The following is a 12962-nucleotide window of genomic DNA, read 5'->3' as shown; positions in this document are numbered from 1 at the left end:
CGTTTTTAATGCTTTCATGATCTTATTCAATAATCTGTTCTATTAATGTAATGCACTTTTTCAAAATTAACTGATTTAGAAGAATAATCTCCTGATAACTGTGATAATACTTAGAAGTATTAATTGGAAAATACACCCTGTCATAATGTATCTGAATTTGAGTTTGTTCTTCCAGTCACCCATCCAAGCCTACATGTCAGGACAATCTGCCAACCAAATACTTCAGTAAAAAGTCTGACAACACCAGGTTTTAGTTCAACCGATTTATTTGATAGTAAACTCACAAGCTTTCGAGGGGACTCCCTCTTCGTTAGGTGAATGGAGAGCTCTGGCCTCGGACAGAGCATATAAAGCACAGACAGTTTAGAGATTACTGATTAGAATGCGAATCTTTACACCTAACCTGCTGTTCAAGTCCTAAAGTGGCCAACAATGTTTACACAGTCCGAGGCCAGAACTCTCCATTCACCTGACGAAGAGGGAGTCCCCTCGAAAGCTTGTGAGTTTACTATCAAATAAATCGGTTGGACTAAAACCTGGTGTTGTCAGACTTTTTACTGTGTTTACCCCAGTCCAACTCCGGCACATCCACATCATAACCAAAAACTTCCCCAGAGGGAGGGAGGGAGGGAAGATCGAAAGGGCTAATCAAACAATTCTGAACTTACGCACCTTCTAGTATTGGTTCAAAATTAATATTTGTAGAGCTATAATAATAGGTCATTCCTGCACCTTCTCAATTCGCATAGAGTGGGGAAAAAATGCAAAAGAGAAACAAAGCCGTTATAAAGTAGGTAACACAGGCCTGTGCACACTTAGTGGATGATGTAGAGATGCCAGCGTTGGACTGGTTTCGCAGCAAGAAGTCTCACAACACCAGGTTAGAGTCCAACCAGTTTATTTGATAGTATTCTTACAAGCTTTCGGAAATGGCGTTCCTTCCACATACCTGACGAAGGAATACCGTTTCTGAAAGCTTGCAAGATTACTATTAAATAAACTGGTTGGACTCTAACCTGGTGTTGTGAGACTTCTTATCACTCTTAGTGGACCCAGAAGTAATTTCATTCAGCCCCTTAATGGGCTAAATTGTCTGTTGATTGTCAGCAGGGGCAATTCTGACTTCTACTTGTGCCTGCTGACAAAAATATCACGAGTGTGTGATGAGATCAGGATGTGCGATATCTTCTTGTACAATTCCACATGCTTCCACCTGAACCACATAAAATTCTGGCCATAAATTTGACTTTTTAAATAAAACTGCAAATTTAGTTACTGATTAATTTACAGTAACTGTATTATTCAATTTTGCAGATCCAAGTCTGTTAGTGTGGCATATTGTTGAACATAATGCTGAGTTGTTATTTTCAGGGATTAATAGAACCTTCCACACATGGTTTACTTTTGACAATATGTCTATGTACAGTGCAGTGACCCATGCCAATTCCCTATGCAATGCCAACTAATTATCAATGTTTTGTGTGGCATTTGACTCTGATAAGCAAAGTCTGTTGGCACTTTAAATAATGATTCTGAAACATTTTGATGTTAAAATATATATTGGATAAAATATTACCCTTTGCAATTTTTATAATAGTACTGTTTAAAAAACCCAATGTACTGTAATGAGGGTGAGGAGGGGGCAGGGTGTGATGTGGTGGTAGCACTGAGGATAAGCTTCCCAAGAAAGATAGGCAGGAAAGAATGATAGAAGAGAGATCCTGAAAACTCTCATATTTTCTCCTGTGTTCAGACTACCATTGATGGAAGCCTAGGGGCATCAACCTTTTTGCCTGACTAGAGATAATAGTAGAACGTAGACATAGCAGAGGTGAATGGTAGAAAATGTCTTAACTTCAGATAGGAATGCCTAAATTCTCAGGCGTCTTTCCAATTACATTGTCAGATCTGGACATGTGCTGTATCTGTTCAAATCTAGTAGCTACTTGTAACCAACTGAGTTTGCAACCCTCTCTGCAGCTTGCAAATTTTGCCTTTGTAAATGTTGAATAAAAACAATTTTACAACAGCTTACCTTTATATGGAAAGTTTATCATTAAAAATCCTATTAAAGAAGGTATTAGGACAGATGAACAAAAGCATGGTCAAATAATCAGATTTTAAGGAACTTCTGAAGGGAGGTGAGAGAGTTGGCATGGCAGAGAAGTTAGGAAGGAATTACAAATCTTAAGGATATAAAAGATATAACCACCAATAGTGAAAGCAAACAAAGTGGGTTGAAAACAAAATTGAAGGAAAACATTGCAAGGCTGAAGGAATTTACAGAGCTAGGGAAGAAAGAAATGCAAATGGTTCACTATTTTAATTTTCTTCTCTCTCTTGAAGGCTTTGAATAAGACTAGTGCGTAGTTTCTCGGGTGTTTCACTTTATTATTACGAACAGAGGACAGACTGATACCCCCAATTTCCATTCCCATAATCAGTGTAGTTTAATTTTGATAAGGCTGATATGAGTTCCCAATCCTCTGTTAGTGTGCAGTCAATTTAAAAACCACCAGCAGCAAACTTTCATGGATTTAAAAAAGGAGTATTAATTATTCACCCAGAATGGCTATCAATATGTCAAGCACACAACACACCCAAGAAAGATAATAGTGCACTTTTACAAATATTAAAACTAAACAAAATACTTAGTAGTTCACATCTCTTGGAGAATTCAGTAAGGGAGTTTTTCCCATTCTGGAATTGATGTTCAGGTAAGTTCAGATGGATGGGTGCAAAAACAGATTGACTCAGGGTTCCTTGAAAGTAAAGACTTTCAGCAAAGTGTGTAGACAGGCGCTAACTGGTGTGATCAGTATAGTGTATAGACAGACCCTGATAGCTGGTGTGACTGGAGGTCCAATTCCTTGTAGGTGAATTCAAAGCTGTTCAGAATTCCCTGGGCGATGCGCTCACCAGAAATCTTTTGACAGTTTGTGCTCACCAGGTGCATGCATTGGGAGACCTGTCGTAATAGGTTATTGTTTCATAGAAATTTCACAGAATCTCTACAGAGGCCATTTGGCCCATTGAATATATACTAACAAAAATTCCACTCAGGCCCTACTCCTGTAACCCCATGTATTTACCCAGCTTATCCCCCTGATGCTAGGATGAATTTATCATGGCCAGTTTACCTAAACTGCACATCTTTGGACTATGAGAGGAAATCTGAGCTTTTGGAGAAAACCCACGCAGACATGGGGAGAACAGTGAACCATGTGCAAACACAGACAGTGACCCAAGGCCGGAATTGAACCTGGCGCTGTGAGCTAGCAGTGCTAACCACTGTGCCACCCACTGTAATCGGCTTCCCAATGTTGAACGTTAGGATTTTCGCTACATCACTGGTGGAAATAATTGTATTATGCTTTTATGTCAGCGTGAAATGTTATTTGGGCCTCCCACTGGATTTTCCACTCCCAACGCCGATCTTCCCAACTAAACCAGGAACAGAAAATCCCTCCCAATATCTCCATGTTTGCACTGGCATGACACTATTCTCCACGTCCGAATGCTTTGACATTAAAGATCGATAAGCCATTTTGCAATGTTAGAGTATCATGGCATGATCCTGGCCTCAACTATTGCCCACACAAAGTTTCATAAATGGATAATTAAGGACTGACACCTTTTCTCATCTTCCCTTGCGAATTGTAGTATTTTTACTGTTGCTTGAGGTCAAATAATTTAGTATCTATCAGTAATTCTTGATTTGTGTGATTCAGTACCAGAGTACGCAGTGTGCCTTAATGAGAGAATTTTACTGTTTTAGTCTTTCTATTATAAATATAGATTCAGAAAATCTTGCAAGCAGCAAAGTTTAACAAGGAACATACTCTGATTAAGCAACATCAACGGGTATGGTGGCAGGAGCAACCAAAACTGATGGAAGTAAGGTAAGAATTAACAACTGAGATGTTCCTTTAAAATAAATTTATCAATGACTCTCACAAACATATTGTAATAATCATATGTATTTCCATTAATGAAACACCATGGTTGGAACTTTCCAGTCCTGTCAGTGATGGGAATTGTGGCAGACAGGGGCAATAAATTTGGTATGACTGAAAAAGTTAGTTTCCGGTTGGGAAATTAGTTTAGAATTTTGTTCCCCCTGACTTTGATGGCGGGTTGAAGGCGGGTTGAGTTTCATGCTGACCTATGTTGGAAACCACATTTGCATTGCAAGAGGCCAACTCACCGGAATTATGCTCCCCCTTAAGATTAAGTGCCCCGCCAATAAATAATTAGAATGGTGTGTTTCTCTACTGTACCTAAGTGGTGCACATCTGGCAAGCTTCACTTCATCAACAACTTCAAGGTACATAAATGCTGCTTTTGGCTACCTTTGATAGTGTCGCTGCAAGATTTAGGATGCCTGTATCACAAACTGAGCTAAGGATGGGCATGAGAAGCAATACTAGTGGGAGGAATTGAGGAAAGGCATGTAGCCTTACGAATGGGAAGGTCAGGCTATGGGAACATCGACATTAAAGGGACACCTGGTGCGACTAAAGGTCTACAGAAGACTGAGCTCATACACGAAGATGAGTGAAAGACAGTGTGACTGACGCCCTTTCAAGTCTAAGAATATGGTAGTCCATTGTTACCACATTCTCCATGAGCACTTGGAAGGCATCTGATGCCAGTTGCTGTGAAAGTTACTGCCACACTCAACTTTTTTGTCTGCAATTCTTCCAGGGTTCCACTGGGGGCCTTTGAGGAATCTCACAATTGGCTAAACATAAATGCAGAAGGAAGGTGCCTTTTTCAAGAAAGTTTACCATTCTGTACAGTTCTGAATGGATGCCTTTTTCAAGAAAATTCACCCTTCTGTACAGTTCCACATGGATGAAGTAAGTCAGGCAGTCAGAGCTGTGGAATTCGCTGTGACCTCAGGCTTTCTGCAAGTGCAGGCAGATCAGATGAACACATATGGCCTTGAAAGTGCCCTGGCAGCAGCCTGTGAGAGTCATTAATGAAAAATGATTTCACTATCTAAATATCCAACTGAATTGTGATCATGGAAAAAAGATTTGGTATTTAATGAAAAGGTTGCAGAGAATTCCCATGACTTATGTGTTTCAAGTCATTCCCAGATACCAGTGATATTTGAGGGAGCTTTGTGCTTAAAGGGTTGAGGGTTGGTAAGGTATTCCCCTCTGAAAACATGACTAATAATGCCTGTTTGTTTTCCACAAAGTTGCATCTGAAAGAAGATATAATGCTGCATCTTCAGCCATAAGATTTATTAATGGAGCAGACTATTGGCTTCTTTAAGATACATTTTGGAGATTCCGACTGCACAGGTGGAATTCTCCGCAACTCACTGCAGAGAGTGTCCCACATCATTGTTGTTCCACATCATCATTGTTTGCTGTGCCCTGCACAACTTGGTGCCTCAAAAGGCTATGTATTGCCAAAGGAAACATGGAGGAGCTAGATGTCTCCTCAAGTGAGAAAGACGAAGGGGAAGATTCTGAAGAGTTTGAGGATTCACACAATGCATATGAGGATGCAATTGCATGGCACAACACAGATGTGCTTGTGACAACCTCAAGGCTATAAGATATATGTGAAATCACATCTGGATTACTGTGTATAATACTGGGTTTCTTATTTAAGAAAGGATGTAAATAAGTTGCAAGCAGTTCTGAGAAGATTTACTAGATTAGAACCTGGAATAGGCAGGTTATCTTCTGAGGAATGGTTGGACAGATTACACTTGGAACTGCTGGAGCTTAGAGGGGTAAGAAGTGATTTGATTGAAACATATAAGACCTTAAGGAGTCTTGACAGGATGAATGTGGAGAGGACATTTTCTCTTGTAGAAAAATCAAGAACTAGGGATTACTGTTTAAAAATATGGGATTGCCCATTTAAGACCGAGATGAAAATTTTTTTCTCTCAAGGGTTACATCTTTTCAACTTGCTCCTTCAAATACAGTGGAAGTAGCTAAAGTTTTTGGCTATTAAGGCAGAGATAGATAGATTCTTGGTAAGCCAAGGAAATGAAAGGTTACTGGGGTTATGTGAGAATATGGAGCTGAAGTTGCAATCAGATCAGCCATGATCTTATTGAATGACAGAGTAAGCTCGAAGGGCTGATCAGCCCACTGCCACTCTAGGTCCTAATTCATATGTTTGCATGCATATATCTTCAACATGTCATAAAAAGATCAACAGATCATTGAGGACCCATAAGTCAGTCAGCTTCAACTCTAATGATGGGGTCATCCTTGGAAGGTACCTAGATACCATGGGATCACTGTGGAATGTAATTAATATTCCAGAAACACACATCATTAAGCAACTACACATGATGTGGTCCTTTCCTCCATGGTGTCATAAAGTCAGTGGCTATGGCATCCTTCGAGAGATTGAAATTTATTGCACCTATGGATGAACTCAAGTTTGCATGATAGCAGCTTAGCAAGTCAGCTCTAAGCCAAAATCATTTGTCAATGGTGAGCACTTGTCTGTCTCATATAGGTGCTAAATCTGGACAGCGCCCTCTTGGAACACCAGTTCTCATGCCAAATTAATGCAGAGGCCACAACTTGACAGGATACACTCATTCCCATCGAGCAGACAATTCAAATATCCCTGAATGGAACCAACTTCCATCACTCTGTGTCATGCATGGGAAAAGTAGGGGACTAATAAAAGGAATAACATTCAGCCTTAAACACAGAAACTAAATTACACTGAAGAGAGGCATATATGACTATGGTGCTCAATGATAAATATTACTTAACCAAAACCTCTCAGTTATAAAATAAACTCCATTGCAAAATGCATTTGGGTGGTAAGGCTTCAATGTTGGTCATGACAAATACTTTTAAAATCCACAAACTGCAAACTTCAGTGTGACATCATCAAAATAAGCGCTAATCTTGATGAACAATTCTCTTGAAGTCGCATGATGTCTGCTGAAGATCCAAGGGTTACATGTGTCATATCCAGCCATCATTATTTTTAAAGTTTAATTATTAGTGTCACAAGTTGACTTACGTTAAACTGCAATGAAGTTACCTAGTCACCACATTCCAGCACACCTGTTCAGGTACACTAAGGAGAATTTAGCATGGCCAGTGCACCTAATCAGCATGCCTTTCAGCCTGTGGGAGAAAACTGGAACACCCAGAGGAAACCCATGCAAACGCGGGAAGAATGTGCAAATTCCACACAGGCAGTGACCCAGGCTTGAATTGAACCGGGTCCCTGGTGCTGTGAGGCGAAGTGCTAACCACTGTGCCACCATGCCTCCCCTATATATAGGAAGCGCCTTTCTTAATTTAGGATGTGCCTTTGTTCATTTCAGTGATGTGACAAGATTGTGTGAGATTTAATGAAACTGAGGGATAAGATGGGAGATAATTGGGAGCAAGGTTCAGTTTGTAATTTTGAATGAATGCAGGACCTTGCACTACATCGAATATCCATTCAGTACCTTTGATTTGGAGAGGGATAAATGCAAAATATATTTGCAATAGTGCAGATTATGTACAGTCTGAAAATCTGAAAATCACAGAATGAAAATCTGTGCCATCATTGTGCTTTCAAACCTTCCTAATTTTCCTAACTCTAACCGGCATGTCTAGATTGTTGCCCTGAAATTCACAGCAGAGGTTGAGGCTGATTGCTACACCCTGTTGTCATGTGTGGGGAGAGTGGGGGACTAATAAAGGAATAACTCTCAACCTTTAATGCGAAGATTAAGTGAGACTGCGGAGAGGCAGGAAAGGCTATGGTGTTTGACAGTGTATACTACTTTAACCTTACTGTCATGAAATTAATGGCACTGTAGGCATCCTCTGGAGGCCAGAGGCCTGGATGGCTCTGGCCTGCTAGGGTTCTCCTGTTCTGGGGCAGGTACACTCTTCTTGACCTGACCCACAGGCAGAGGGATTTGGAGTGGCAGGATTTCCTGACTGATGCATAATTAATGATCTGGAAAGCAGAAAATCGGTCCTGAAAATCTCCCCACTGCCCAGTGGGAATCAAACTGACTGTGTTGCCTGCCACCGCACTTAGTTTCCAGAACGGAAAATTCTGCCCTATGATACTAACTTGTTGGGTTTTATTTTATAATGTACTTGGATGATCCCAATTGTCTTGAATCCTGGAGCTATTCAATTATTCAAAATTTAAATGAGTTATCTAAGTCACAAAGGCCCCTACCAAAAGTCTGATCTTTGAAGTTTTGTTGATTTTTCAAATAATTAGAAACAACAGAATCTAGTGTTATGATTTGGGCTTTTGAAGTAATACTTCCTTACTCAGCAGTGGTGCAGTGCCATTCATGAGCACATTTTATGCTCCAGTGAAAAGGAAGCCCACATTATGTATAATCTGTTCCTATCAAAGTTTGGAGTTTGAGCATAATAATTAGCTCAGCTGTGGAAAATAGTCAACTGCACTTTACATAGACTGAACATTATGAGCTGAACTCCTGCATTGGGGTGTGAAATTGAAATCAAAACTGTTTTAAAGTCCCAAGCCTACACCAGTGTGAAAGAGAAATGAATCCTGAGTTTCACGGACTGCCTTCCTTAACTCATAAGCTGATAGGTTTGGCGGCCAATTGACAGATGTGGTTGGGGGTGGGAGCCTTGGTAGTGGAGATAAGCTGACTAAAGTGTAGGCCCAATTTAAAATCAACATGGCAGCAATAACTGTGGCTGCTCTTTGAGTGGTGGAAGTGGGCAGTGAAGAACATAAGAACATAAGAAATAGGAGCAGGAGTAGACCATCTAGTCCCTCGAGCCTGCCCCACCATTCAATAAGATCATGGCTGATCTGTCGTGGCTCAGTTCCACATTCCAGCCCTCTCCCCATAACCCTTAATCCCCTTGCCTATCAAAAACCTATCAACCCACGTCTTAAAAATATTGAGCGAGGCAGCCTCCACCACTTCAACAGGCAGAGAATTCCAGAGATTCACCACCCTTTGAGTGAAGAAGTTCCTCCTCAACTCCGTTCTAAACCACCCCCCCTTTATCTTGAGGCTGTGCCCTCTAGTCTTACTGTCCTTTCTAAGCGGGAAGAGCCTCTCCACCTCTATCCTATCCATCCCATTCAACATCTTATATGTCTCAATGAGATCTCCCCTCATTCTTCTAAACTCTAATGAGTACAAGCCTAGTTTATTCAGCCTCTCCTCATAGCTCAACCCCCTCAACTCCGGAATCAGCCTAGTAAACCTCCTCTGCACTCCTTCCAAGGCCAAAATATCCTTGCGTAAGTGCGGCGACCAAAACTGCACACAGTACTCCAGCTGCGGCCTCCCCAGTGCCCTATACAGCTGCAGCAAGACCTCCCTACTTTTATATTCAATCCCCCTCGCTATGAAGGCCAGCATCCCATTCGCCTTCCTGACCACCTGCTGCACCTGCAGGCTGGGTTTTTGCGACTTATGCACAAGGACCCCGAGGTCCCTTTGCACCGTTGCATGCTGCAGTTTTTCGCCATGTAAGTAATAGTCCTTCCTACCATTATTCCTACCAAAGTGGACAACCTCACATTTGCCAACATTAAATTCCATTTGCCAGTTCCTGGCCCATTCGCCCAGCCTATCTAGATCCTTCTGCAGACTCTCCACACCCTCCGCACAATTTGCCGTTCCACCAATCTTGGTGTCATCAGCAAATTTCGACACCATACACTCGGTTCCCTTCTCCAGATCATCTATATAAATGGTAAATAGCTGAGGCCCCAGCACCGACCCCTGGGGCACTGCTCTAGTCAACAACCGCCAATCCGAATAGCACCCATTGACCCCCACTCTCTGCCTCCTATTTGACAGCCAATCCTCTATCCACGCTAACACCCTACCTCTGCAAGCCAGATTTCTCATTTCCATGATGATTCAGGAGTTGAAGGTCAGGGCAGGGCAGCCCCTTGCTTTTCTGATGCCAACCTAGTGGTGGTTCTGGAGGCCATGAGGAAAAGAAGGGAGGTCTTCTTCCTTGAAAGTGACAGGATGAGGCAATCCACACAGACCAGGCAGACTTAAAAGAAAGTCACAGTCACTATTATGGGACTATTATGAGAGAAACTTGGATCCAGGGAAGAAAATGTTAATTGAACTAATTTTTCTGGTAAGGCAAGTGCTCTCCATAATCCTCAGGACAGACATCTGTGTGTTATCCCTCTAGCAGTCACACCAGCTGAGAAACCTCCGAATGTATATTGCCCCTGAACATGGTGTATGCACAGATGACTCATTGACCCCTCAGAATGCCTTTGAGCCATAGCATTGCTGAGGGCACATCACCATAGAAACATGCACCCTCCGATGTATTAGGCAGCTAATAGGTCATAGAGGACAGCAGTGCCTTATAACATGCTCTTTTCAAGAATCAGATACATAATGCCCATGAGAAGGCTCAAACAGGCAGAAGGGGAAGTAACCAATATCAAAAATAAATCATTCCTGGTTGAGTTGTGACTGCAGAGCACAATGCGCTCAAGAAGCGGGTGCTTTTAACTCCACTGCAGCTGAAGGCAAACTAAACACTGAGGAATATTGAAAAGTCTCAGCATTGCAGAGGCTTCTGCTCTCCAAGGCTAGCTCTCATGGTGTCTTCTTGTTTTTCCTACAAGTGCAGACATCCATAGATATAAATTTTCTCCCACTCAATCAGTGGTCCAGATGGCTAGTAAGGAACTGAAAATACACTGTCACAATGTATAAGTGCACCAGTCGAGAAACTGTCACCTGAGTGGGTCCTTGTACACATTCAGACAGGTGGCATTGGATAAGGAGCTTGGCACTGGTTTGTAGAAGGAGGTGACAGAAACAGTCAGCTATGGTCAGTTCTCCCTGGAGAAGCAGACTTCAGTGGTCGGATCAGACTCGATGGGCCAAATGGCCTCTTTCTGCACTGTAGGGTTTCTATGATTTTTTGATTCTGAGGAAGTCAGACATAGCCTTGCTCAGTTGTGCACAAATGTAGGTTCTCAGTAGCCACTGAAAAGGAGGCTCTGCTAGACCACCAGTTGAAGTTCCCTGGGCATTGAGATCAGTGGCTGAAACTAGAGGAGGCATTCAACAAATGCCACTATGGCTTAAGGCTTTGAACATATGAACTCCACCATGGAAACCTCTGGGACAGCCATATGCAGCCATACTTGAGGAGCATGCAGGAACCTTCCACTGATTTATACAAGATGCATACCACATTGTGTAGCCAGAGTGCTCAGTTGTGCTAGTGGCACAGAAATGTTTGACAAGGTGCCAATTACACCCTAGATTCCCCCTAGCCATCCAAAGCCCCAATGACTCCAATGACACTGGTTCTCAGTCGTTTTCTTGTAGCTCCCTCCTCAACGGTAGATTCTATAATGAGGGTACGGCCTCTGTTGCCTTCCTGCCCCTCATCCCTCTCCTCTGCCCTTTTGATGCTTAGGACTGTGCTGTGCCTGTACAGGATATTGCTTATCACCACGGGACTCAAAATCTGAGAATCTTATTCCCGATAGCTGCGGACTTTCTTGTAGTCAGATGAATATCAAGTATCCGTGGCAGTCTTGCACCGTGATCTTCCATACCCACAATGCCAAGAGGGTGACTATCATCTACACTTTCTGATTTCTTATTTCTTACTAACCACTCCCTTCACTAACTGTGCAGCACCAAGCCTCCCCACCCACCACCACCACCCCCCGCCCTCCAAAAATCATCTTGATTGGCCTTAATCAGGGATGGGACAGGATCTTGATGCTGCCCTCCCCTTTGCCCTGGTGAACATGGCCAGTGCTGGATATGGCATTGGGAAAACAGCATGCTGGCCTCCATTGGTATTTTCGGCCCCCATTCCCACTCCAGCAGAAACTGAGGATTCAGCCCTATATCTTTATTCTCCCCATATTGATGAAATACGGACCAGAACTAGAATTAAACAGAATTAAATAATTGCTGTATTGATTTACAAATTGAATAAATAACGCAATAAATTATAAAGTTAAGAAATAACGACTGAGTCCAAAAAAATTGAAAAAGTTGATTTTCATAAGAGGTCAGTTTACCATTGTCAAAAATCATTGGGCTAAAAACCTTTCTGATCTTACCACAAATCCAGAAACTTACTGGTTTCCTCCAGCTGTTGTACAGTTAATAAGCCTTTCCCACACTTAGCTTTCTCTTTAGCTCAGAATTCTTTCATAGTATTATTTCTTTTGAAGTTAGGGCTGTTAAGCAAGCTGATGCCAGATTAACCACCAAACTATACACGTACAGTACTGATCAAAAGGTCCTACAAAAGTTGTCACAATTACTTTTACAGAAAATACTTAAACAACAGCTATGCAACTTTCCAGTAAAACAACAGTTTCAAACCACATTCTTTGGAACAACGTGACATGATACGGTTTGACATGCAGACAGATTTTCCAATGAGTGTTAAAATAGCGCTGATAAAAAGAATCTGGGCAATAGTTCCAATTAGAGTGTCAAATCCATATACTTAATTAAAGCCAATTTCAAAGAATAATCCCTCTGTTTCCCATGGATAATTAGGTGTACATCAGCCATTTTAAAATTGAAAATAAAACAGAACCAATAAAGTAAATAGTAAAATTGGAAAATGCTTAGATCTGGCAGCATCTGGAGGAAGAGGTAAGTGCAGTTAACCTTTTGATGACCCTTAGAACTCAGTTTTTAAACATGTAACAGATTTTAAGAAAGGTAGGACAAGAAAGGAAGAGGAGGTGTTCTAGATTCTTGAGTGTTGTTGTAGATGCACTCATCTAGGAAAGTGGAGAGTATTCCATCACAGTCCTGATTTGTGCCTTGGTGGGCAGACTTTGGGGATTCAGGAGGTGAGTTACTCACTTCAGGATACCTAGTCTCTGACCTGTTCTTGTGGCCACAGTATTTATATAGCTAGTCCAGTTGGGTTTCTGGTTAGTGGTAACCTCAGATGTTGATCATGGGGGATTAAGTGATCATA

At 41.8% G+C, this 12962-nt stretch overlaps 1 protein-coding gene across 5 annotated transcripts in view; it reads left to right on the top strand.

Annotated features, from left to right (window-relative positions):
* Window positions 1-12962, top strand: part of LOC145350138 (coiled-coil domain-containing protein 148-like) — a 91720-nt gene that overhangs the window by 28366 nt on the left and 50392 nt on the right. For all 5 annotated transcript variants that reach the window (XM_080199110.1, XM_080199109.1, XM_080199108.1 and 2 more), the window contains one exon: window positions 3799-3902. In XM_080199110.1, coding sequence (XP_080055236.1) covers window positions 3799-3902 — 104 coding nt within the window. The remainder of the gene's footprint in view (window positions 1-3798; window positions 3903-12962) is intronic.

The sequence above is a fragment of the Carcharhinus amblyrhynchos genome, chromosome 11 (assembly GCF_965287045.1).
Source record: "Carcharhinus amblyrhynchos chromosome 11, sCarAmb.v2.hapA, whole genome shotgun sequence".
In the NCBI taxonomy this organism is placed as follows: domain Eukaryota; kingdom Metazoa; phylum Chordata; class Chondrichthyes; order Carcharhiniformes; family Carcharhinidae; genus Carcharhinus; species Carcharhinus amblyrhynchos.
The sequence above is the reverse complement of the archived record's forward strand: the minus strand, read 5'-3'. Positions and strand labels throughout refer to the sequence as shown.